This window comes from Mizuhopecten yessoensis, unplaced genomic scaffold, assembly GCF_002113885.1.
Source record: "Mizuhopecten yessoensis strain PY_sf001 unplaced genomic scaffold, ASM211388v2 scaffold7283, whole genome shotgun sequence".
Lineage (NCBI taxonomy): Eukaryota > Metazoa > Mollusca > Bivalvia > Pectinida > Pectinidae > Mizuhopecten > Mizuhopecten yessoensis.
In genome coordinates this window covers 290,878-309,880 of record NW_018406970.1, presented here as the reverse complement: position 1 = coordinate 309,880, position 19,003 = coordinate 290,878, and the positions used below count along the sequence as shown (strand labels likewise).

Genomic DNA, 19,003 nt, shown 5'->3' with positions numbered 1-19,003 from the left:
GTGTCGTTATGTTTCAAGACCAACTGGTCCCTTTGTCAAGTTATGACTGAAAGACACAGGGACCAGACGGTCTTGAAACGTTACGACAGGTTTAATTCCGTCTTTGCGTATTGCAGAGCTATCTTCTCTTGAGAGCAGATATTGACTGTTACGTCATTTGTTTGTGAGAGTAACGTCAACATTTTTTGAGAAAACGACGTAATTTTCTCACACGAACCAATGACGTAACAACCAATACCTGCTCTCAAGAGAGGATAACTCTGCAATACGCAAAGACGGAATACGTACATTGATTGTGTTTAAGCACAAGTAAAAGCATGTGAATCTTATTGAAGATATTTCAGTTTATTTATTGATCTTCTATTAAACATCACGCCTAGTTAGGGACTTGCGATGTAGCGTAATATTCGATTACATGTATATAGTTTGTATCTGTATTTTAGTACAAGAAACATGAGGTTAAAAGTGCTTAATAAGTGTTTTTATTGTGTTGTGGGTTTAATTGAGTCAGTCGTGTGTGATGTGTTATTTTTTTTTATTTCGCAGAGTGATGTGCTTAGGAATGCCATCAACATTGCGGTTTAAGGTTTAGAGAAAATAGAAGTGCTTGTATGTGTCTGTTGGTGCGTAGAAATATTTCGTCAAAATGAAAACCCACAAACCTAATGTCATATCCTGATAGAGTTTTCGTTCAATCATACACATCAGGATAATAACAGAATGTGTTTTCTGAAGAAGTGATGCCTGGATTAGGCTTATAATGTAGATTTTAATCAATAATCTTATCCTTGATTTCTAGCAACTGACTCTCCTCTCTTCTTTTGTTAATTTAATCCGCCAGCTAATATCATTCCATAGAACATCATAGCCGAGGATGTAAACAAGCTCCGGAAGTTGGTTTTGGATGGTAAAGCGTTTTCGCAAAGGAAGGACCGATCAATTAGCATACCGTTATGCTTCGCTTGTTCCAGTGTGTACTCTTCTTATTGGTTGCGATCATTCTTTTTGTCAAATCATGTGTAAAGCAATCGTTTGTCACAGACTCGTGTGAAAAAAAGAACTCCATTGATTTAGCAATAGACATAATGAATGGTGCTTTGCGTGGTGTGTGTTACAGAAACGTAAACACTTCCGGTACACTTTATTTCACATTTCGTTTTTTTCGTTTTTTGTTTTTTTTGGTACACTAATCGAAAATATGTATTTACGGTCAATACGAAAAACAAACAAGAAATGAAGAGATAAACATAAGGACTAGCCAGGTATTCGGCTGTGTTTATCTTTTTAATTTGATTTCTACCGTAAAATACGAGATAGAATATAGTTTATATTAAAACATTGATACATCGTCCATTAATATTTGATAGGCATAGACTTTTAGCATAGACTATTAATATGTATATATGTAAATATATATTTACGGTCAATACGAAAAACAAACAAGAAATGAAGGGATAAAAATAAGGGCTTACCAGGTCTTCGGCTGTGTTTATCTTTTTAATTTGATTTCTACCGTAAAATACGAGATAGAATTTAGTTTATATTAAAACATTGAGACATCGGCCATTACTGTTTGATGGGCATAGACTTTTAATATGTATATATGTTTCCACGAGATATTTCCGAATGCTTATAGCAAATACGTTTATGTCAATTCAATGAAGGTATATGGATCAATACAAAAATTGATCAATAGTCACGAATGCTTGAGATTTTTTATTATTTATATGTATGAAGTTTATTGGTAAACAAGGCAAAATTTTAGATAAGAACAAATTGCCTACAACAAAATAAGGACAAAAAAAACCATGCAGGCGATTGCATGTACCTTTATAACAGTGACATACTTGATTATGTCACTATCATTAACGTCACTATGGCTACTAATGAAATACCGTGTCATATTAATATTTACATATTGATTGGTAATTTACAATTGAATGGTTTCCAGCAGGAGGTCCTGGGTACGGTAACGCTTCAGTTACGCTAGCTACCTCAACCTTCATGCATCATATTATGGTAAACTAATTTCGTTCTGTTCAGTGCTTAATTTATATTTTATAAAAAATTACATCACTTATTATTTGTCCATAAGCACTAGTTTTTCTTATCGTTCGATATGACATAAATATACATAAAATTATTTCAAAATATGATTTGATGTGTCAACGTATTCGTGTGCAATTTGTTTAGGTATTCGAAATGTTGTCAGTCAATCATATTGACGCATTCTATAAAACATGGTCTGGTTTAGTTTTGTTTGGTCGGGTTTAAGATTCTGGTCTTGTCTGTTCTTATTGGTCTAGTCTCATCGGACAAGACCGGACCAGACCCACCCAACGAAGACCAGACCTTGTTTTAGAGTATACCTAAAACTTAACAGTTTCATATTCCCTCAATGTGAGTGATATATCAAGTGCTTGTTCCTGTACACTAATGATTTCAATACACTTATCTGCATAGTCAGGATTAGAGGTTTTTTCTGATAGGATCTTTTCATGAAATTCAATTCCATTCCGTACACAAATACCACATTGATAGTGGTGTAAACCGAACAGATAATTCAAAACAAAATCAATATCTCAACGTACAAATGACCTATGATAATGATGGATGCTGATTGACGTCACCTACTGATTAGTAGTCGCCATTGATTAAAATGTCATTAAACTCTCTGGAGTGCATATAGGTGATATAAATGAACGCGAGGATTTTTTGGATGACATCGAGTTATTTAAAGTGCCATTTTTTTTTCAATAACGAGTAATTTCCTCTTAATACTCTTGTCAGAAACTTAATTTTTCACCCAGGTAGACGGGATTCGATTCTCCGATCGGACTTAAAACGGCATCGAGTTACTTAGCCCACCACTTGGGATTTCATACGGGTACTCTGGTTCCCTTCCACATTTAGACCCCTGCGTGCTGACATTTGTATGGACAAGATTGATTGATAAAAATTCATAAAATCTGTTTCAAAATTGATGTAAAATAAAATCGTTTCATTTCAAAGTTTGAATTATAACAGAATTACAAAGTCGAGTTTTCATTTCAGCTGGGTTCCCTTCCACATATAGAACCCTGCGTGCTGACATTTGTATGAACAAGATTGATTGATAAAAATTCATAGAATCTGTTTCAAAATTGATGTAAAATAAAAACGTTTCATTTCAAAGTTTGAATTATAACAGAATTACAAAGTCGAGTTTTCATTTCAGCTGGGTTCCCTTCCACATGTAGACCCCTGTGTGCTGACATTTGTATGAACAAGATTGATTGATAAAAAATCATAAAATCTGTTTCAAAATTGATGTAAAACGATAGATGGGAACAACGGATCGATGCTGGTTTCATTAATGTCCCTTAGCAGAAGACACAGAAGGCCCCTGGTTCTGCAGGGGCCCACATTAGTAGCCTCTTAACCATGAACTGGGATACAGCAGGCCTTTTTTCCCCCAGACTTGCAAAGAAGCTCATTCTTAATGACGAACATATGGACCATTATAGGCACTGTCTCCGAAAGAATAAATGTATATTTGTTACGCATTATTTAAATCGGTATGCAAGCAAATTAAAAATAATTTCAGAACAAACTATACTTTAAATCAACACAAATAATTGTCAAATTTTAAGGGATTTCCGCCAACTTCTAAAAACACAATTATTAAAAAAATACTTAAAACAAAAAAAACACGACAACGGACTATTTTCATAACCAACATTCTGTTCAATACGATCGCATAATACCAGAACACATGTTCGTATACTACATGTAGGGGGATTCTTCATTATAAATAGTATTAAACAAGAAATCGGGCGATCGGATATGCTTTGTGGCAGGTTTTAATTGTACATAGGATAAAGGTCGCCTTCTAGCTTCGAGCTTTAGCTTAGTGGTAGAGCGTCCGACTAGGAACCTTGAGATCGAGGGTTCGATCCCCGGTGGAAGCACACTATTCTCTTTCCTGTTACAGTTTTAACATAAGTGAATTCCGAAATAACTGTATGGTTATGCTCCTTGTCAAGTATTTGTTTTGATATGTAAATACTATTTACCGGGAAATTTTCACCCATTCAAGCGTTCGCAATTCGCTTATGAGATCACATTTCTCCCAGTGTGAATTTCGCCCTCACTTTTAATTACTATGTGTATTATGTTGTTAACTTATATTCGCTGTAATGATAATTTCGCACTCAATACGGAGGGCGAAATAGGCGAAATTTAATCTGTAGCGAAAATTGCCCTATATACAGTGTTTGGCAGAAAATTTGACACAAAATTTTGCTGGTTGCATGTTTGTTTTTACTTCTGTGCTTATATAATTGAGATATTTCTATGATTCACATTACTTTCTTACATTAATAACTACAAGAACCATTCGACGAATAAGCTGACTATTACAAAACCTGATAATGACGTCACACTTAAAATTAACAATGTTAATGTGTATGCTGTAATTGCAAATGGCAATGAAAAATTCCATGGAAATTTTCGGTGTATCAACAGAAATCTGCATTATAAAATGTACTTAAATCACTATTTGGCTTTATTCATCAAATAACATTTTTAAGCGAAATATTCTATTCATGCTAATGTTAGAAGTATCGAGTAATGGAAACTATCATCTCAGCATATACATGCTAGAAAATGTCTGAAGATCACGATCGACTATTCTAACATTACAAATCTAATTCCGGTATCACTTTCCGGAATATCTAACTAGTTAAAATTTGATGGCTAGAAAATGTCTCATAATAATCACGATGGACTATTCTTACGTTACAAACCGAATTCCGGTATCACTTTCCGTAATATATCAAATATAACTAGTTAAGGTTTGATGGCTAGACAATGTCTCATTATAATCACCACGCACTATTCTAACGTTACAAACCAAATTCCCACACCACTTTCCGGATTGTCCAACAATTTGCTGGCAACATTCTACATACCAATTTTAATGGCTAGAAGCAATGTACCATTCACAATTCATTTCCTAAGCATCATTTTGGTGTTTTTTAAAGTCTCGTACGATCCTCCGGGTATGTAATCATACCATTCGATGAACCTATTGTTACCGACAGATGGCAGGATCGGGGTTCGAATGCTATTGAGATTACAAAAGGAACACCTGTCCATCCACCAGCCACTTTCGGATATAAAAGCACAGTCAACCAATGCATCGTTATCATTGTCGCTGCCTATTGTGCAGAAATCTCTCCCATCGTGATACGCAAATGCATCATCTGAAAATTCAATGAAGCTGATCTGATTTCGGAATGAATATGCAGAGGATAGCATGCAAAGAAGATTTTTTTTTTGTATAAGCTGGCTGAATTACTAGGATAAGTATACATAACATACAATATACGAAAACTGTAAACCTATCCCCTAAACACATGCAAAATGTCAGGTTGTTTTGATTAGCGGGGACTGAATAATTAACAAACGGAGTTTTGGAGGATGGAAATTTGGACAAACGGATTAGTGGAGGCTGAAAAGTGTGCAGACTGATTTGTCGAGGCTGAAAAATTGGACCAAGTGATAGGTGCAGGCTGAATAGTGAGACAAACGGATTAGTAGAGGCGGAAAGCTGGACGGATTATTTGAGGGCGGACTAGTGAGACGAATGGATCACCGGGAACTATTGAATTGACAAACGGATTTGTAGAGACTCAATTATGGACAAACGGACAAATGAAGCTGATTAATTGGGCAAATTCTGAATAGTACAACAAACGAATTAACAGAGGTTATTATTTTTTCATACTATTCCCGACAAGTGATTGGCCAGAAGTGAATCACGTGTCCACCGATAAAAACCGATATTGACTTGGGGCGCGTGATTTTTGTTGAAGGACTGGGTGTTTCTAAAAATAGAATAATGACGTGTCTCCAAACGAACTTTTCGTCCCGCTTCCGCAGCATTTTGCTGTGTTTTTTCAGATTGCTAACATAACTGTCTTGAAAATAATAAAACAATTGTAGCCTTTGACTCCGGTCAATACCTGGATTTATCGACCCGAGAAAAGATATATTGACCTCGGACTGCGTCCTCTGTCAATATATCTTGTCTCGGGTCGATATATCCAGGTATCGACCTCAGCCAAAGGCTATAATTGAATATTGTAAAAAGCGGGGTAAATTTTGCGGAGGTTGAATAATGAAAAGAATACCGCATGCTAATTTGCGGAAGCTTAATCATGGATGTTAAAACGTATTAATTTTAAATAAATTGTTTTAAAAAATCATAAGATATATTTTGTTTAGACTGTATCATTATTACATTATAAAAATATTATAATTATCAAGCATCAATTAATTTATTCCTGGCTTGCTTTGGTTTGCCAATAGTGTAGGCTTTAACACTTCCAAGACGATAACATTCTATACACATTTCCTTAAGCTTATGAGAAGGGAAAAACAATATTTGTTATCAATTTTTCTGTCTTGTTTTCTTTTTACAGACGTCGTTGAGAGTCTAAAATAATCACGACAAATACAGTGTATGGAAGCATGTATTTAAAATATAATTCTTCAGTGCAGAAGGCCAAGCAAAGAAGACATTTAACTGTATCATTTGGCAATTTTGAATGTGCGACTCATAAGTGGTATTTAAGTCAAAGGAAAAAAGGCCAATTTTAAAGAGTTCCAAAACATATGCAGATATTCAGCTAAAAGAGAAAGGTGCCTGTGAAACCTTAAATAACGTTGCAAATGTACAACCATTGGCAAAAAGAGAAATGTTATCATTAGAACAGTATTTTTTATGAACCTTGCTGGAATACATTTCATTTCAAGCTACAAGGTTACTGCCACTCGGGGACTGAGAGTCCACCAGCAAAGTCCGCTACCTTGTTACGTGAAATAATCACCAGAAAGACGAAATAAAGAGGGAACTCAGTTCAAGTTGCTGGAAGAAAAACCCTAACATTATATGATGTCAAATAAAAGATAGTATCCCCCTCCCTCAACTGTATAAGACCCAGAGACCCATGTTTTGTAACATTGGAATGATTTCGTTTCTTCGGTGAAAAAAAAAAAAAAATGAAGCAAATATAAAAAAATACTTTTTATCCAAACCCCCTCGGACTAGCTTGTCTTTCCGCATGTTTGAGACTTGATCGAGCGACATATCAATGTACCATATGTAGTGTAAATATTTCAATGAATCTTGCCTTTTTGCCTTCAATTTTATTATTTAAACGAAAACGTAATTCTCAACTTACAAACATCCCCAGAATATCCACTAATTTGTAGTCTGTAGTTGTTGGCTTCGTTCGCAATTTTGAAGGATGTGTATTCAGCATACCTCTTGTTACCTGCCCAGTCTTCTAACTCGACTCGTAACATACACGGAGTCAGCGTCAGTTGATATATGTTTTCATTTCCTGTGGAGTAATAAGACGATATGTGCTTAAAATTATGATATAAATAGTTTTGTTTGATGTGAAGGTCGACGGTCTTTTATCAAATACTTTGTCCTGTTTTGTTTGCATTACCCCTGTTTTCGCTATGAGGGTGTGCTAGTAATTGAATTTAACCTAGATTTACATAAAAAGGTCGTCGATAAAACAATAGACGCTTACCCTTCTGGAACATATTGTTTTATTTGCCCTGTCCTTTTTCATGTTAATGTTTCCTTGTTCATTTTGTGCCCTAGTTTATCGATTTTTAGATCGAATTATGGTTTGTTTGTACAAAGATTATGCACAACATTATCAACAATGTTTTAGTTTTTAAGCGATGAATAAAGCACGGTTTAAGAGGAAATCTTTCTCGTAACGAATGGCAATCCAAATGCTTGTTTTTCAAACACCATTTGTTTAACATTCAAAGTTTTTATTATCCATATTATTTTGTTTTTATTTTAAATTAGGTGTCTATATGGAGTGAGTTTGTTGTTGATGAACATTTCGTCGTCTGAGTAAGAACAGCAGTTAACATGGTTAATATCGGAGAGTAAATTTCCTTTCCTCCAGCCTTCCCTACCTACGGGAATTGCCATCCTCAAAGTCCAAGGGGTTACTTATGTTCTCTGCAATACTGACAAATTCCAAGACACTCGATTAGCTATTCGATTGGTTTCAGGCAAAAAAGCTAACCAATTGCTAGGCTGATACCTCTCCATTGAAGTTTACAGAGCAGCATCACCCGGCTTTAAAAGCAAGTCGTTTTACCAGCTAGCTGCCGCACGATGCTTTGATGTACATTTAAAGTTGAATTTGACCAGTTTCATCATCAACAAGGTAGCGCGCACAGAACCTCATTTCATGTTCCAGAGGTGCAAAGTACATTCAAATGTTCAAACTAGTCCAGTTATATCATCCACAAGGTGGCGCTAACAGAACCAATAACATCTTCCAGAGGGCCAGTGAACGTAATTGAGCAAAACCCCTGGCATTTCGAGGATGAGCAATTGTATATCATACCTGATGCGCTTCTCCAGAGTCTGTTGTTGTTAGAGTTACCTACCAAATGGCCTTTAATAAACGGTATCGAAATGTTCATTGTTGACCTCATTTCCAAATTTGTACTAGTAGCTACACTGATTAGACCTGTACACTGTATCTCAAAACTTTGGTGACCTTTACATTTTCCTAGACTTAACAGGATACAGCCATGATGGGAACCACATGTGATTCAGGATTGACTTTACAAAATACCTGGTTTCACCTATATATAATTTGGGGGTTTAATCATAATGTTTTCCGTTTGATTTGATGTTAAATCAAATTAGTTGTTCTTTTTTTGTGTGCAGACATTGAGTTCCGGTTTCCCCATCTCTATTTATTAAAAATGTGATAATTTCCGTTCTATTTGGCGCCAGGACATATCAGATATTATAACTATAATAAATAACGAAATCATTGCAAGTGATAACTGCACTATGAATCTTATTAAGACTAGTGCGATCAGTACGTTAAAAGCAATATTTCATTAAACAGTAATTTTAAGACCTAACTGAGAGGTCCGAAATAATTTGATTATTTTTTCTTTAAGAATTGCAATCGGCCCTCAAACTTTGTAGAATTCTTGACCAGCCTTTTTTACTCACCTAACCAAAAGTCACCTTCTAAATTACCGAAACCGTTCTTGTATTCGTTCCAGTTCCGATTAAAGTCTACATCATCGACTTGCCTGTTCTGTATTACCTGCAACATATGAGTGGGTAAAAACCCCATCAATTTGATCAATATTATTTGATATAGACACTGTTGAGGAATTAACCATATGGTCAGTAAAATGTGATTTTGATTTTGGTTTTCTACATCTACAAACAACATGTGTAATAAATGCTTTAGTTATAAGAGACATGTGAGAATAATTGTTATAAAGATATAAGACCTTCATTTTATTAGATCGACAACAATTGTAGTACAAGTTATTACAACTTATATAAATCCCTCTTATTGGCCGAATGTTAGCGCGCGGATGGTCTTGATGTGAGAGGAAACCGGAGTACCTAGATACAACCCACGTGGTCGGGCAGGCTTAATCGAACCGAAGCCGCTTTGGTGAAAGACGAGTGCGTTATCCATTGCGCCACCCGACCATCCTGATTAACTGTTTAAGCGAACACAGTTCATCGATAGCAAAATTGTGTTCAAGCTATACTCTAAAAATTATCTCGCTCTAATGTCTATAATTTGTAATTTCACATCTGAATAGTGTCTTCAGACATCCAAGTCTGTTTTTAGATATCATTCAAAAGATCACAAAAACTTCTTTAAAAGAGGGTAAACATTTCTCAAGATTTTTTTTTATTGCAATTAAGTTACATGAACATTCTTTTTTATTAACGGAAGTGTCTGCAGTGTCCGATTGGTTAAGGCGTCTGGCCATCTACGATCACTAGACATTCACCACTGGGTCGCGGTTTCGAGTCCTACGTTGGACAGTCACCGGATACTTTCCGCAGGTCGATGGATTTCCAGGTACTCCGGTTTCCCAACCACATCCAAAAATGGGCATATCCTTACATGACCATAGCTGTTAAAAGGGCATAAAGCACACCCAAACCAAGCTTTGTACTATAATGAAAATATATATGCATTTCGCTTTAATTTTATGTATGGAAGTTTTAGATATCAGCACCATGTCCATGAATAAGGCCTATTCACTTCGACAATTTAGCAGGTGGGATAACCAAAAATTGAACACCTCATTATGATTGTCAAATTATGAATATAACAAAATGCATTGAAAATAGTTTCTATTTTTAAAAATGTTAAAGGATATTTATATTGTCGTACCGTGAGAATACTTTTTAATTAATTAATTAATTTCCATTTGTATTTTAGTTAATGAAAAAAACATGAAGGAGCAAAGTAGACAAAAACTAGTTTAGAATTAAATCAATTTTGATAAAGAATATATACCATTTACCTGAATTGCAAAATAAAAATGCTGCATTGTATCTATGAAACGTGTTACTGTTTGGGTACCCTAACGTTAGTTATTGGCGTTAGTTAAATCCTATGATCAAAATAGTAACGTATTTACCAATACCACAGTTGTTGTCCGGTGCACAGTTTGTTAAGTCTGAAATATGTTTGCTTAACAATCAACACAAATTCATGTAAACCTTGCTTTTGTCTACGGCTGAAAATATGACGAACTCCTAGCATTGATTTATTTTTGTAACAATGTAGTGTAATGTTGGGGAATCAAAACTGTTCTATTTCTCAAACACGTCAATGCTTGCCTTTCAAATGCAACTATAATTTGAGTAGAAAGAAAATCCACAATACACGTTCGACGATTTCTATACTTCAAAGCTGGTACTTGATATTTTCTGTAATTATGTCTTTATTACGACAAAAAAATACGGTAATGTTCTGTTATATTTGCGATAGTTTTAAAGGTCTACTTACCCAGATCGTGTTAAATGAATATCAAAAACGTTTCTATGAAACATCCGTGTTAGTTCTGATAATGCAATTAATTTTACATCATAAAACGATTCACCATTCAATATGATAATTAACATTGGATATACAAGACATTAACGTTGGCTTAATCGATAGAGTACTTAAACTACTGTAGCAACATTACGCCTTACACAATGTTTTTATTGATTATATTAAGGGCAGAACGTAACACGCACACAGGTGGTTGCTATGTAAACATTAGGTAATCGACACAGTATGTCAAACATGAGTTACACCGCATCATACAGCGATTTCTTCCTTCTGTAACTCATCGGTGATGCTAGAAACCCAAAAGTTAAAAATCCAAATTAATCCTCACTAATGTTGAAACAAACGAGGAGATGCGTTAAAACCTTTTTTTAAAATTTGATTTTAAGAAGTACTGGTTAAGTTCTAATAGCATAATGTGTAAAGTATGCTTAGTATAGACCTTGCCACTACTCTGAAAAGATATTGAGGGCATTAACGTTACACAACAATAAATTGTCCACCACTTATATCTACCACATTGTATCTCGAAAAAAGAACGTAGCACACACACAGGTGAAAAGCTATCACATTAGTGATGTCTGCTTAGAAACCTTAAATGTTTGTAATAAATCAATTCCTCAATCGCCATGAAAAACTCAAGAACTATCTGGAATGATCAGCACCCATCAACGATAAACATGCTAGACTGATGATAATGCGTTGGTTGACATATTCATAAATATTAATGGTGACCTCAGCCTTGACCTTGGTAACCTTTATACAATTCACGATCTCCTCTGTTATGAGATAGTCTCGTTATCGATTTGTGTATACAGTTTATTTTCAAATTTTGCTACAAAATATAGTCGCTTGACTGATAACTCAGTTGGGTGGTTTTTAAAATATAGCAACATTGACATTCGCCCTTATCATGAAATTCTAAAAAAACCCGAAACATCTAAGGTATTTATATAATTTAATTTTGTATAAACTGTTTATAAAATTTGTTATCAAATGATACCGCATAAGTGATCACTGATTCAGGACGGGACGCGTTTGAATGGGACTAACCTGGGTAAAACTATATATCCTCTACCCTATACAATGGCAGAGCAATACAACTTGTCACACAGAATACATACAGTCCAGGGTCCTCCTGTTGTGTTGACATCACAATAAACCATGAACGTTGACCCCGTGTTTGGGGTAATCTCGTGTATCCCGGAACAGGTGACGTCACTGCAGCTGACCAGCCCTATACAAACCAATAACACATGTTTAGATGGATTCATTCTGATGACTATTTCCACAACAAATTGTTCAAGAGAAATTTCATTACATTATCCATTAAGTATTAAGTAAAGGTTGTTCACTATGAAAGTAATGATTATTTCAATATAAGAAAAGTTTATATTAATGAGATTGAAATATGAATTATAGATTTACTATTTGGTTTTGTTAGATATACATGGATTGCTTTGTTTGTATATTGTTTAACGTCCTATTAACAGACAGGTCATTTAAGGATTGGTTTGGTTTGATTTAGTATTGTTTAACGTCCTATCAATAGCTATGGTAATTTATGGACGGTCTCCCCCGTGTGCAAGATGCATGCTTGCGTGGAACTGATGCCGACTTTATAGTGCTGCCTCACTGAAACATACTGCCGAAGCCACCAAGCAGGACACCCAGCCCGGTCACATTATACTGAAAACGGGCGAACTAGTCGTCTCACTCCTAAATTGCTGAGCGTAAAGCAGGAGTAAAAACTACCATTTTTAAAGACTCGGACAGGGAACAGAACCCAAAGCCTTCCTCAAAGGGGCGAACGCTCAACTAAAGGACAAAGGCGATGCATTGTCAAGGGAGACATTAGGAAGAAGAAAGTTGTTTAAAAAGAAGAGAAAAGATAAAATCCCAAATTTAGTTGCTTCTTACGATCATGAAATTGGGGCAGCAGGTATAATTCTTACGCCCTATCTGCAGGGACAGTCATTTAGGGACATGCCTCCATGTGTGAAATGTATGCATGCTTGTGTGTACATTTACTTGAGGCAGGGTATGTTTCTTGTGTTTACCTCGTTGCGATAGCGTGGATCTGATGCCAACTATAGAGTGCTACCTCAGTGAAATACCATACCAAATGCACCCAGCAAAGTATTCAAACCGGTCACATGATACCGACAACGGGTGCATCAGTTGTTGCGAAAAACCTAAATGCTGAACGATAAGTAGGGAATAACAGCCATCTTGCTATCAACCAAGTGCAGTACCTTTAAAAAAAAAAATACGTTCCGTGATGTTTAACAATAAAACGACATGACTTCACACATCTAATATAACAACTTATGACTTTTATTCCAGTTAATATTTTGTTCAATTGTCCCGGACTTCGTCTCGGTCAATATCACTTTACAAGGTCCATTTAACCACATATTCACCTTAACAAAAGTCAATAACAGATAAATAACCATCATCAGCGTTCCGTTAATGACATACATTAAGATTAAGATTGCAGAAAAAAATGCAAATGTAAAATTGGCTTTAGAACAACGAATACAAACAGTCAAATGTAATATTGTATCTAAGTCAATACAATCACACGATTGGATAATTTAAATGAAGTGATCTTATTCATTAACAGAAAAAATCACGTCGTAATAATAGATAATCGCACAAAAATTGTGTAAATGGTGGTCCCAGGGCAATTAAAAAAGAATTCAATTTACTACTTGGTTGAACAACTAAACATATCTGTAGTTCTAGTCTTACGGTAAATCCAATGGGAATGTCAGAAAATAATTGCCAATTATTATTAAGTTTAGTTTTATTGTCAAGCCGCTTTCTAATATCATATAACATGTTTTTTGGTATAAAATTCATCAGTTCGGTATGAATAATAAATGCTAAGTTGTTTGGAACGAAAACAGTTATTGAAAGCTTAAATTTGCGAGCTTTCGAAATCGTCTGTTTCCTTTGTCAAGTAAAGTGTGCAAATGACCAGTGTTTCCACTCTAAACCGCTGACAACAACTTACTAAGCCAAAGTGTACCCAATCAGTCAAGTATTTTATATAGTGTTTTGTTTGTATTCATGTGAATAAGCGAATGTGCCTGTTGGGATGAATAATGCTGCGAATATGTACATTGATATTTTGTCGTTGAATATTATAACAAAATCTGCATATTTTTTTTAATAAAAACGATGGAAATTGTAAATAAAAGGAATATTGAACCAAAAACGAATGTAAGGGTTTACATTAATTTCACAATATTCATGAATTAGATTTATGCCAAGACGGTAACATATGCAATATTATATAATTTACCGCTTTAAAACATCAGTTTGCAACAATTTATATTCCAGTTTTCGGCATGCATGACCTGATAATATTTAACCAATATCGGCCAACAATCGGCGACATCGCCCACTTCGGGGTCTTATACTAGCTAAACCAAATGCTCAGTCCGAGTTTGCTTCTAAAGTTAAAATGATTTGGACATCAAGTCGGCATCAGTTCCGCGCTATCACAAGGAGACAAACACGGACATACCGAAGCCTTCCAAAACACACGCACACACTACACGAATGCATCTTAGGCAGCTTAGTGTATGCGTGAGTGTATGCAGGAGGCAAAGCATGTTGATGTGTTTGACACCTTGTGATAGCGCGGATCTGATGGCAACTTTATAGTGCTATCTCACAGAAATGCCATGCCGAAGTCACCATACAGGACACCCCACCCAATCACATTATACTGACAATGGTTGAATCAGTTCCTTAATGCTGAACGTTGAGCAGGGAACAACAATTGTTTAGGACTTTGGTATGTCCCGGCCTAGGGACAGAATCCATGACCTTCCTCACCTGGGCGCGCTTAACATCCAAGCCAAAAGTGAGGTGATGTCAAGCAAGGTGCCAAGAACTAAAAGGTAGTTAGAAATTGAAATAGGATAAAGATCCCAAATATTGCAATGGGGGCGCAGCAGATTTATTTTGGTCGCCTTTGTGTCCTCAAAAAGAGGACACCAAAGCAAATCTCCAATTCTGTAGGGGTTTCCCACATAAGTCGCCTCCTACGATAAATGAAGTCTGACATGAAAAGTCTTACAGTAATAACTTATTTTAAAGCACGCAATTTATTGCATACCTTAATACTGAGTTAAATATAATGAACGAAATAATATAACATATTAGCAAAGGGTTAATCTGATGTTGCATCAACTACCAAAAACTAAATCAGCATGAGAATTAAAAAAAAAAAAAATCCGGAAAAAACTTATACATTGCAAACTTTTGTAAAAAAAAAAATGAATTTAAAAAAAAATGATATATTGAAAAAATCTATTTTAATAAAAAGTAAAAAAAGAGAAGAAAATAGAGTTAAAAGAAATCATCAAAACATTGTTCTAAGATTGGAAATGCAATCGGGCGAGACCAAATCGAACGATTGATCTTGACCCCCAATAATAACATAACATCTAATCAGCGGTAAATGCACGGAAAACAATAGTAAAGTTATCAAGTGTACTGCCTTCGGTGGGACAGGGAAACTAAAATATTAAAGTATGATCCGTATTTGTCCCTGCAGGAAGGGCGTAAGAATTGTACCTGCTGCCCCCATGGCATGATCGTAAGAGGCGACTAAATTTGGGATTTTATATTTTCTCTTCTTTCTAAACACCTTTCGTCTTCCTAATGTCTCCCTTGACAATGCCTCACTTTAGTTGAGCGTTCACCCCTGTGAGGAAGGCGTTGGGTTCTCTCCCCTGGCCGAGACATAACAGAGTCTGTAAGAATGGAAGTTTCTACTCCTGCTTAACGCTCAGCAATTGAGGAGTGGGACGACTGGTTCGCCCGTTGTCAGTATAATGTGACCGGGTTGGATGTCCTGCTGGGTGTCTTCGACAGTATGTTTCAATACAGTAGCACTATAAAGTCGGCATCAGTTCCGCACTCTCACAAAGAGACAAACACGAACATATCGCAGCCTCCCAAAACACACACGTATACACTACACGCATGCATCTTGCACACAGGGGAGGCTGTCCTTAAATGACCATAGCTATTGATAGGACGTTAAACAATACTAAACAAAACCAAACCAAATGATCCGTATTCATCAAAAACAATTTTGTTTATGTAAAATATAGTGTACCAATGAATTTGTCAAATGAAATACCCGCATTACGTGTACTCTTGAATTTACACTTAAACAGTAATAAGGAACATCAATCAACAAGGTCAATATCCGAACTGATAATCAAACCAAAAAACATTGCGTGACACGAGTAATTGCGTCTCTATCAAATCTATGAAAGTGTTTACTTATGGTAGGAGGCGAGGTCGCATTGTTAGAAATCAGGTCATATCAAAAACTGTAAATTTTCTTCAACATAAATGCATTATTAGTTATCTCTCGGAAAGGAGGGGTCTACGGCCCCGAGCCAAAAAGCACTCTAGCGCCCCCCCCCCCCCCCNACACCTGTTTCATTGAATTTGCTATCGTTTTAGATTGCGTGTAGTCTATTTCATCCTGTTAATGATTTCCAAACCTCGAACGCTTGTGTGTGTCGGACGCCATCTTTGTGGTTATGAAGAGTGATTTTAGTTTGAGTTATCTCCCCTCGCACGTGCTTTTATAGACCCCGGTAGAGCGCGGGGTCTATAGAAACATAGACCCAGGCAAGATATCCAATAAGAAAGATTGTTACAAATTCGAAGGGAAAAAAATAGTCATAGTGCTGTGTTGTTTCGTTATCGCTACCTTATTTGCACTTTAATGACATAACATTACTCGGATTCGATGTATATTTACATGGTCGTCGATGAAGCAGAAGAATGTTTGGTTTGGTTTTGGTACTGTTTTACGTCCTTTAAACAGCTATGGTCATTTAAGGACGGCCTTCCCTGTGTGCAATATGCATGCGTGTAGTGTATGCCTGTGTTTTTTGGGAGGCTGCGATATGTTCGTGTTTGTCTCCTTGTGATAGCGCGGAACTGATGCCGATTTTATAGTGCTACCGCACTGAAACATACTGTCGACGACACCCATCAGGACATCCAACCCGGTCACATTATACTGACAACGGGCGAGCCAGTCGTCCCACTCCTCAATTGCTGAGCGTTAAGCAGGAGTAGAAACTTCCATTCTTACAGACTCTGTTATGTCTCGGCCAGGGGGACAGAACCCAACGCCTTCCTCACAGGGACGAACGCTCAACTATAGGCCAAAGTGTGGCATTGTCAAGGGAGACATTAGGAAGAAGAAAGTTGTTTAAAAAGATAAGATCCCAAATTAAGTCGCCTCTTACGATCATGCAATTGGGGCAGCAGGTACAATTCTTACGCCCTACCTGCAGGGACGCTTACTATTCCAAAAGACTATTCCCAAAATGGTTTCCATATAAATCTTACATGTACATTTGCTCATAGGTTGCCTTAGTCTAAACAGTGTTAACCTATGGGTCTTAGAATAAGGTGACAGCTCTATAGTGCAGTACAATTCATTTTAGCATACTGTATCTATTATTTAATGTCATAGTTGCAATCACAAATGTGTTTTATGTTAATCTTTCAAGATAAAGGATGGAAGCCTCCCCTGGTGGATTGCTGGGTTTCCGAGGTAACCAAAGGTCATGCTTATCTATTTTGAGTAGTAGCAGGGTTCAGATTATTTTCAATTTATTCATTATTCATATGAAATCAACAAGTATCCCCCTTCTTTTTAAGAAGCTTTATGCATGTTCCGTTATATTTAACAGTCGTTAAGACCAGTTTGAATTTTCCTCCTTTTTAGGCCCCCAACATCACTTATTAGTCGTAGAGGAACGAAACAGCTGTTTGATGCAGTGTAACCTTAATAGGCACAATTATCTCTTTTGAGTAGTGACAGGGTTCAAAATATAAACTCTTTATTAATTATTAATTTTAAATAAGCCAGTTCCCCTTCTATTTTTGTCCACTGAATCAATTACTAAATGTTATAGGTGCAATGACATTTCGTGTTTTGTTTATCTGTCGAATAGCGGTTTTTTGTTGAAACTTTTGTATCGTCTTGCTGTTTAAGCGAAGCTACAATGCCGAGACACTGTTAAGTTTTCATTAATGACGGTGAAAGTGTATTCGTCATGGTTGACATAAAATTTGCTGTTGAGTTTACCTTAATGTCGTGTGGACATTGACATCGGTGGACATTTATGTTATTTGATCTCCAACGGAAGTAAGTTATATGACCTCTATCTGTTTCATTACTTAAAATTAACAAAGTAATTGAAATGTTCCTGCAAGTGTGAAAGATACATTAAGCTATCGATAGTTGATAGAATATTACTAGGTAACAAAACTAGTTAATTTTAGCAGGCTTTTAATGAGATTTATTGATTAGTAAAAACAAAGCATGAAACACCAGGGTCGATTCGATATGTTCCAGGAATTTTAAAAAGAAAATGTTGTTTTTGAAATCAAATTTATACTTCATGTGATATATATATAGCAAATGAATAGTAGGGATCCAATAAATTTCTTTTCAAGTGTAATGGTGCATGTTCTTCGTACATGATAATACATTTAGTCTTGGTGGTTTACGTTTCACATATGAAGAAATGAGGTTCCGCACGAATGCATACACTATATATATAATCTAAAATGACATGATGCTCAGTCACTGACCTCTCCGATTGAGCGAGGTTGCCATGACAAGCTTTGTATTGGATTAATAGGAGGTCTATCGCTCAACAACAATGAAAGTCAATAATCGTAACTAACTCTTAATCAGAAAAACATCTTATTTGCGGAGTTCATATTTTGTGTATTTTTTTCATGCCTCACACAGGTCGAATTGAACCTCAGTCACACAAAAGCTCTATATAGACAATTGATAACATTTCATCTAATGTTGATGTATAAATATCATTAACACACTTCTATTTTATTTACTCTATATAATCTTCAATAATTTTCAAATCTCTCCCGTTTTCTATTCCGTTCTCCAGAAAACTAAAAGACTACTCCCTTCGGCAGTTTCCGTAATTTGACAGAAATGACCTAGCCAATCAGGTGAGAGGTGGGCGGATGTTGTATTCGACCTTGACCCCCCC

At 36.0% G+C, this 19,003-nt stretch overlaps 1 protein-coding gene across 1 annotated transcript in view; it reads right to left on the bottom strand.

The window, feature by feature from the left end:
- Positions 1-4,664: 4,664 nt before the first annotated feature.
- The window catches only part of LOC110453350 (angiopoietin-related protein 7-like), a 15,289-nt gene continuing 950 nt past the window's right edge, over positions 4,665-19,003 (bottom strand). The window contains exons 2-5 of the mRNA XM_021502266.1: positions 12,047-12,159; positions 9,059-9,155; positions 7,230-7,391; positions 4,665-5,246 (exon numbers count right to left, since the gene is read on the bottom strand). Coding sequence (XP_021357941.1) covers positions 4,990-5,246; positions 7,230-7,391; positions 9,059-9,155; positions 12,047-12,159 — 629 coding nt within the window. The 3' untranslated portion in view covers positions 4,665-4,989. The remainder of the gene's footprint in view (positions 5,247-7,229; positions 7,392-9,058; positions 9,156-12,046; positions 12,160-19,003) is intronic.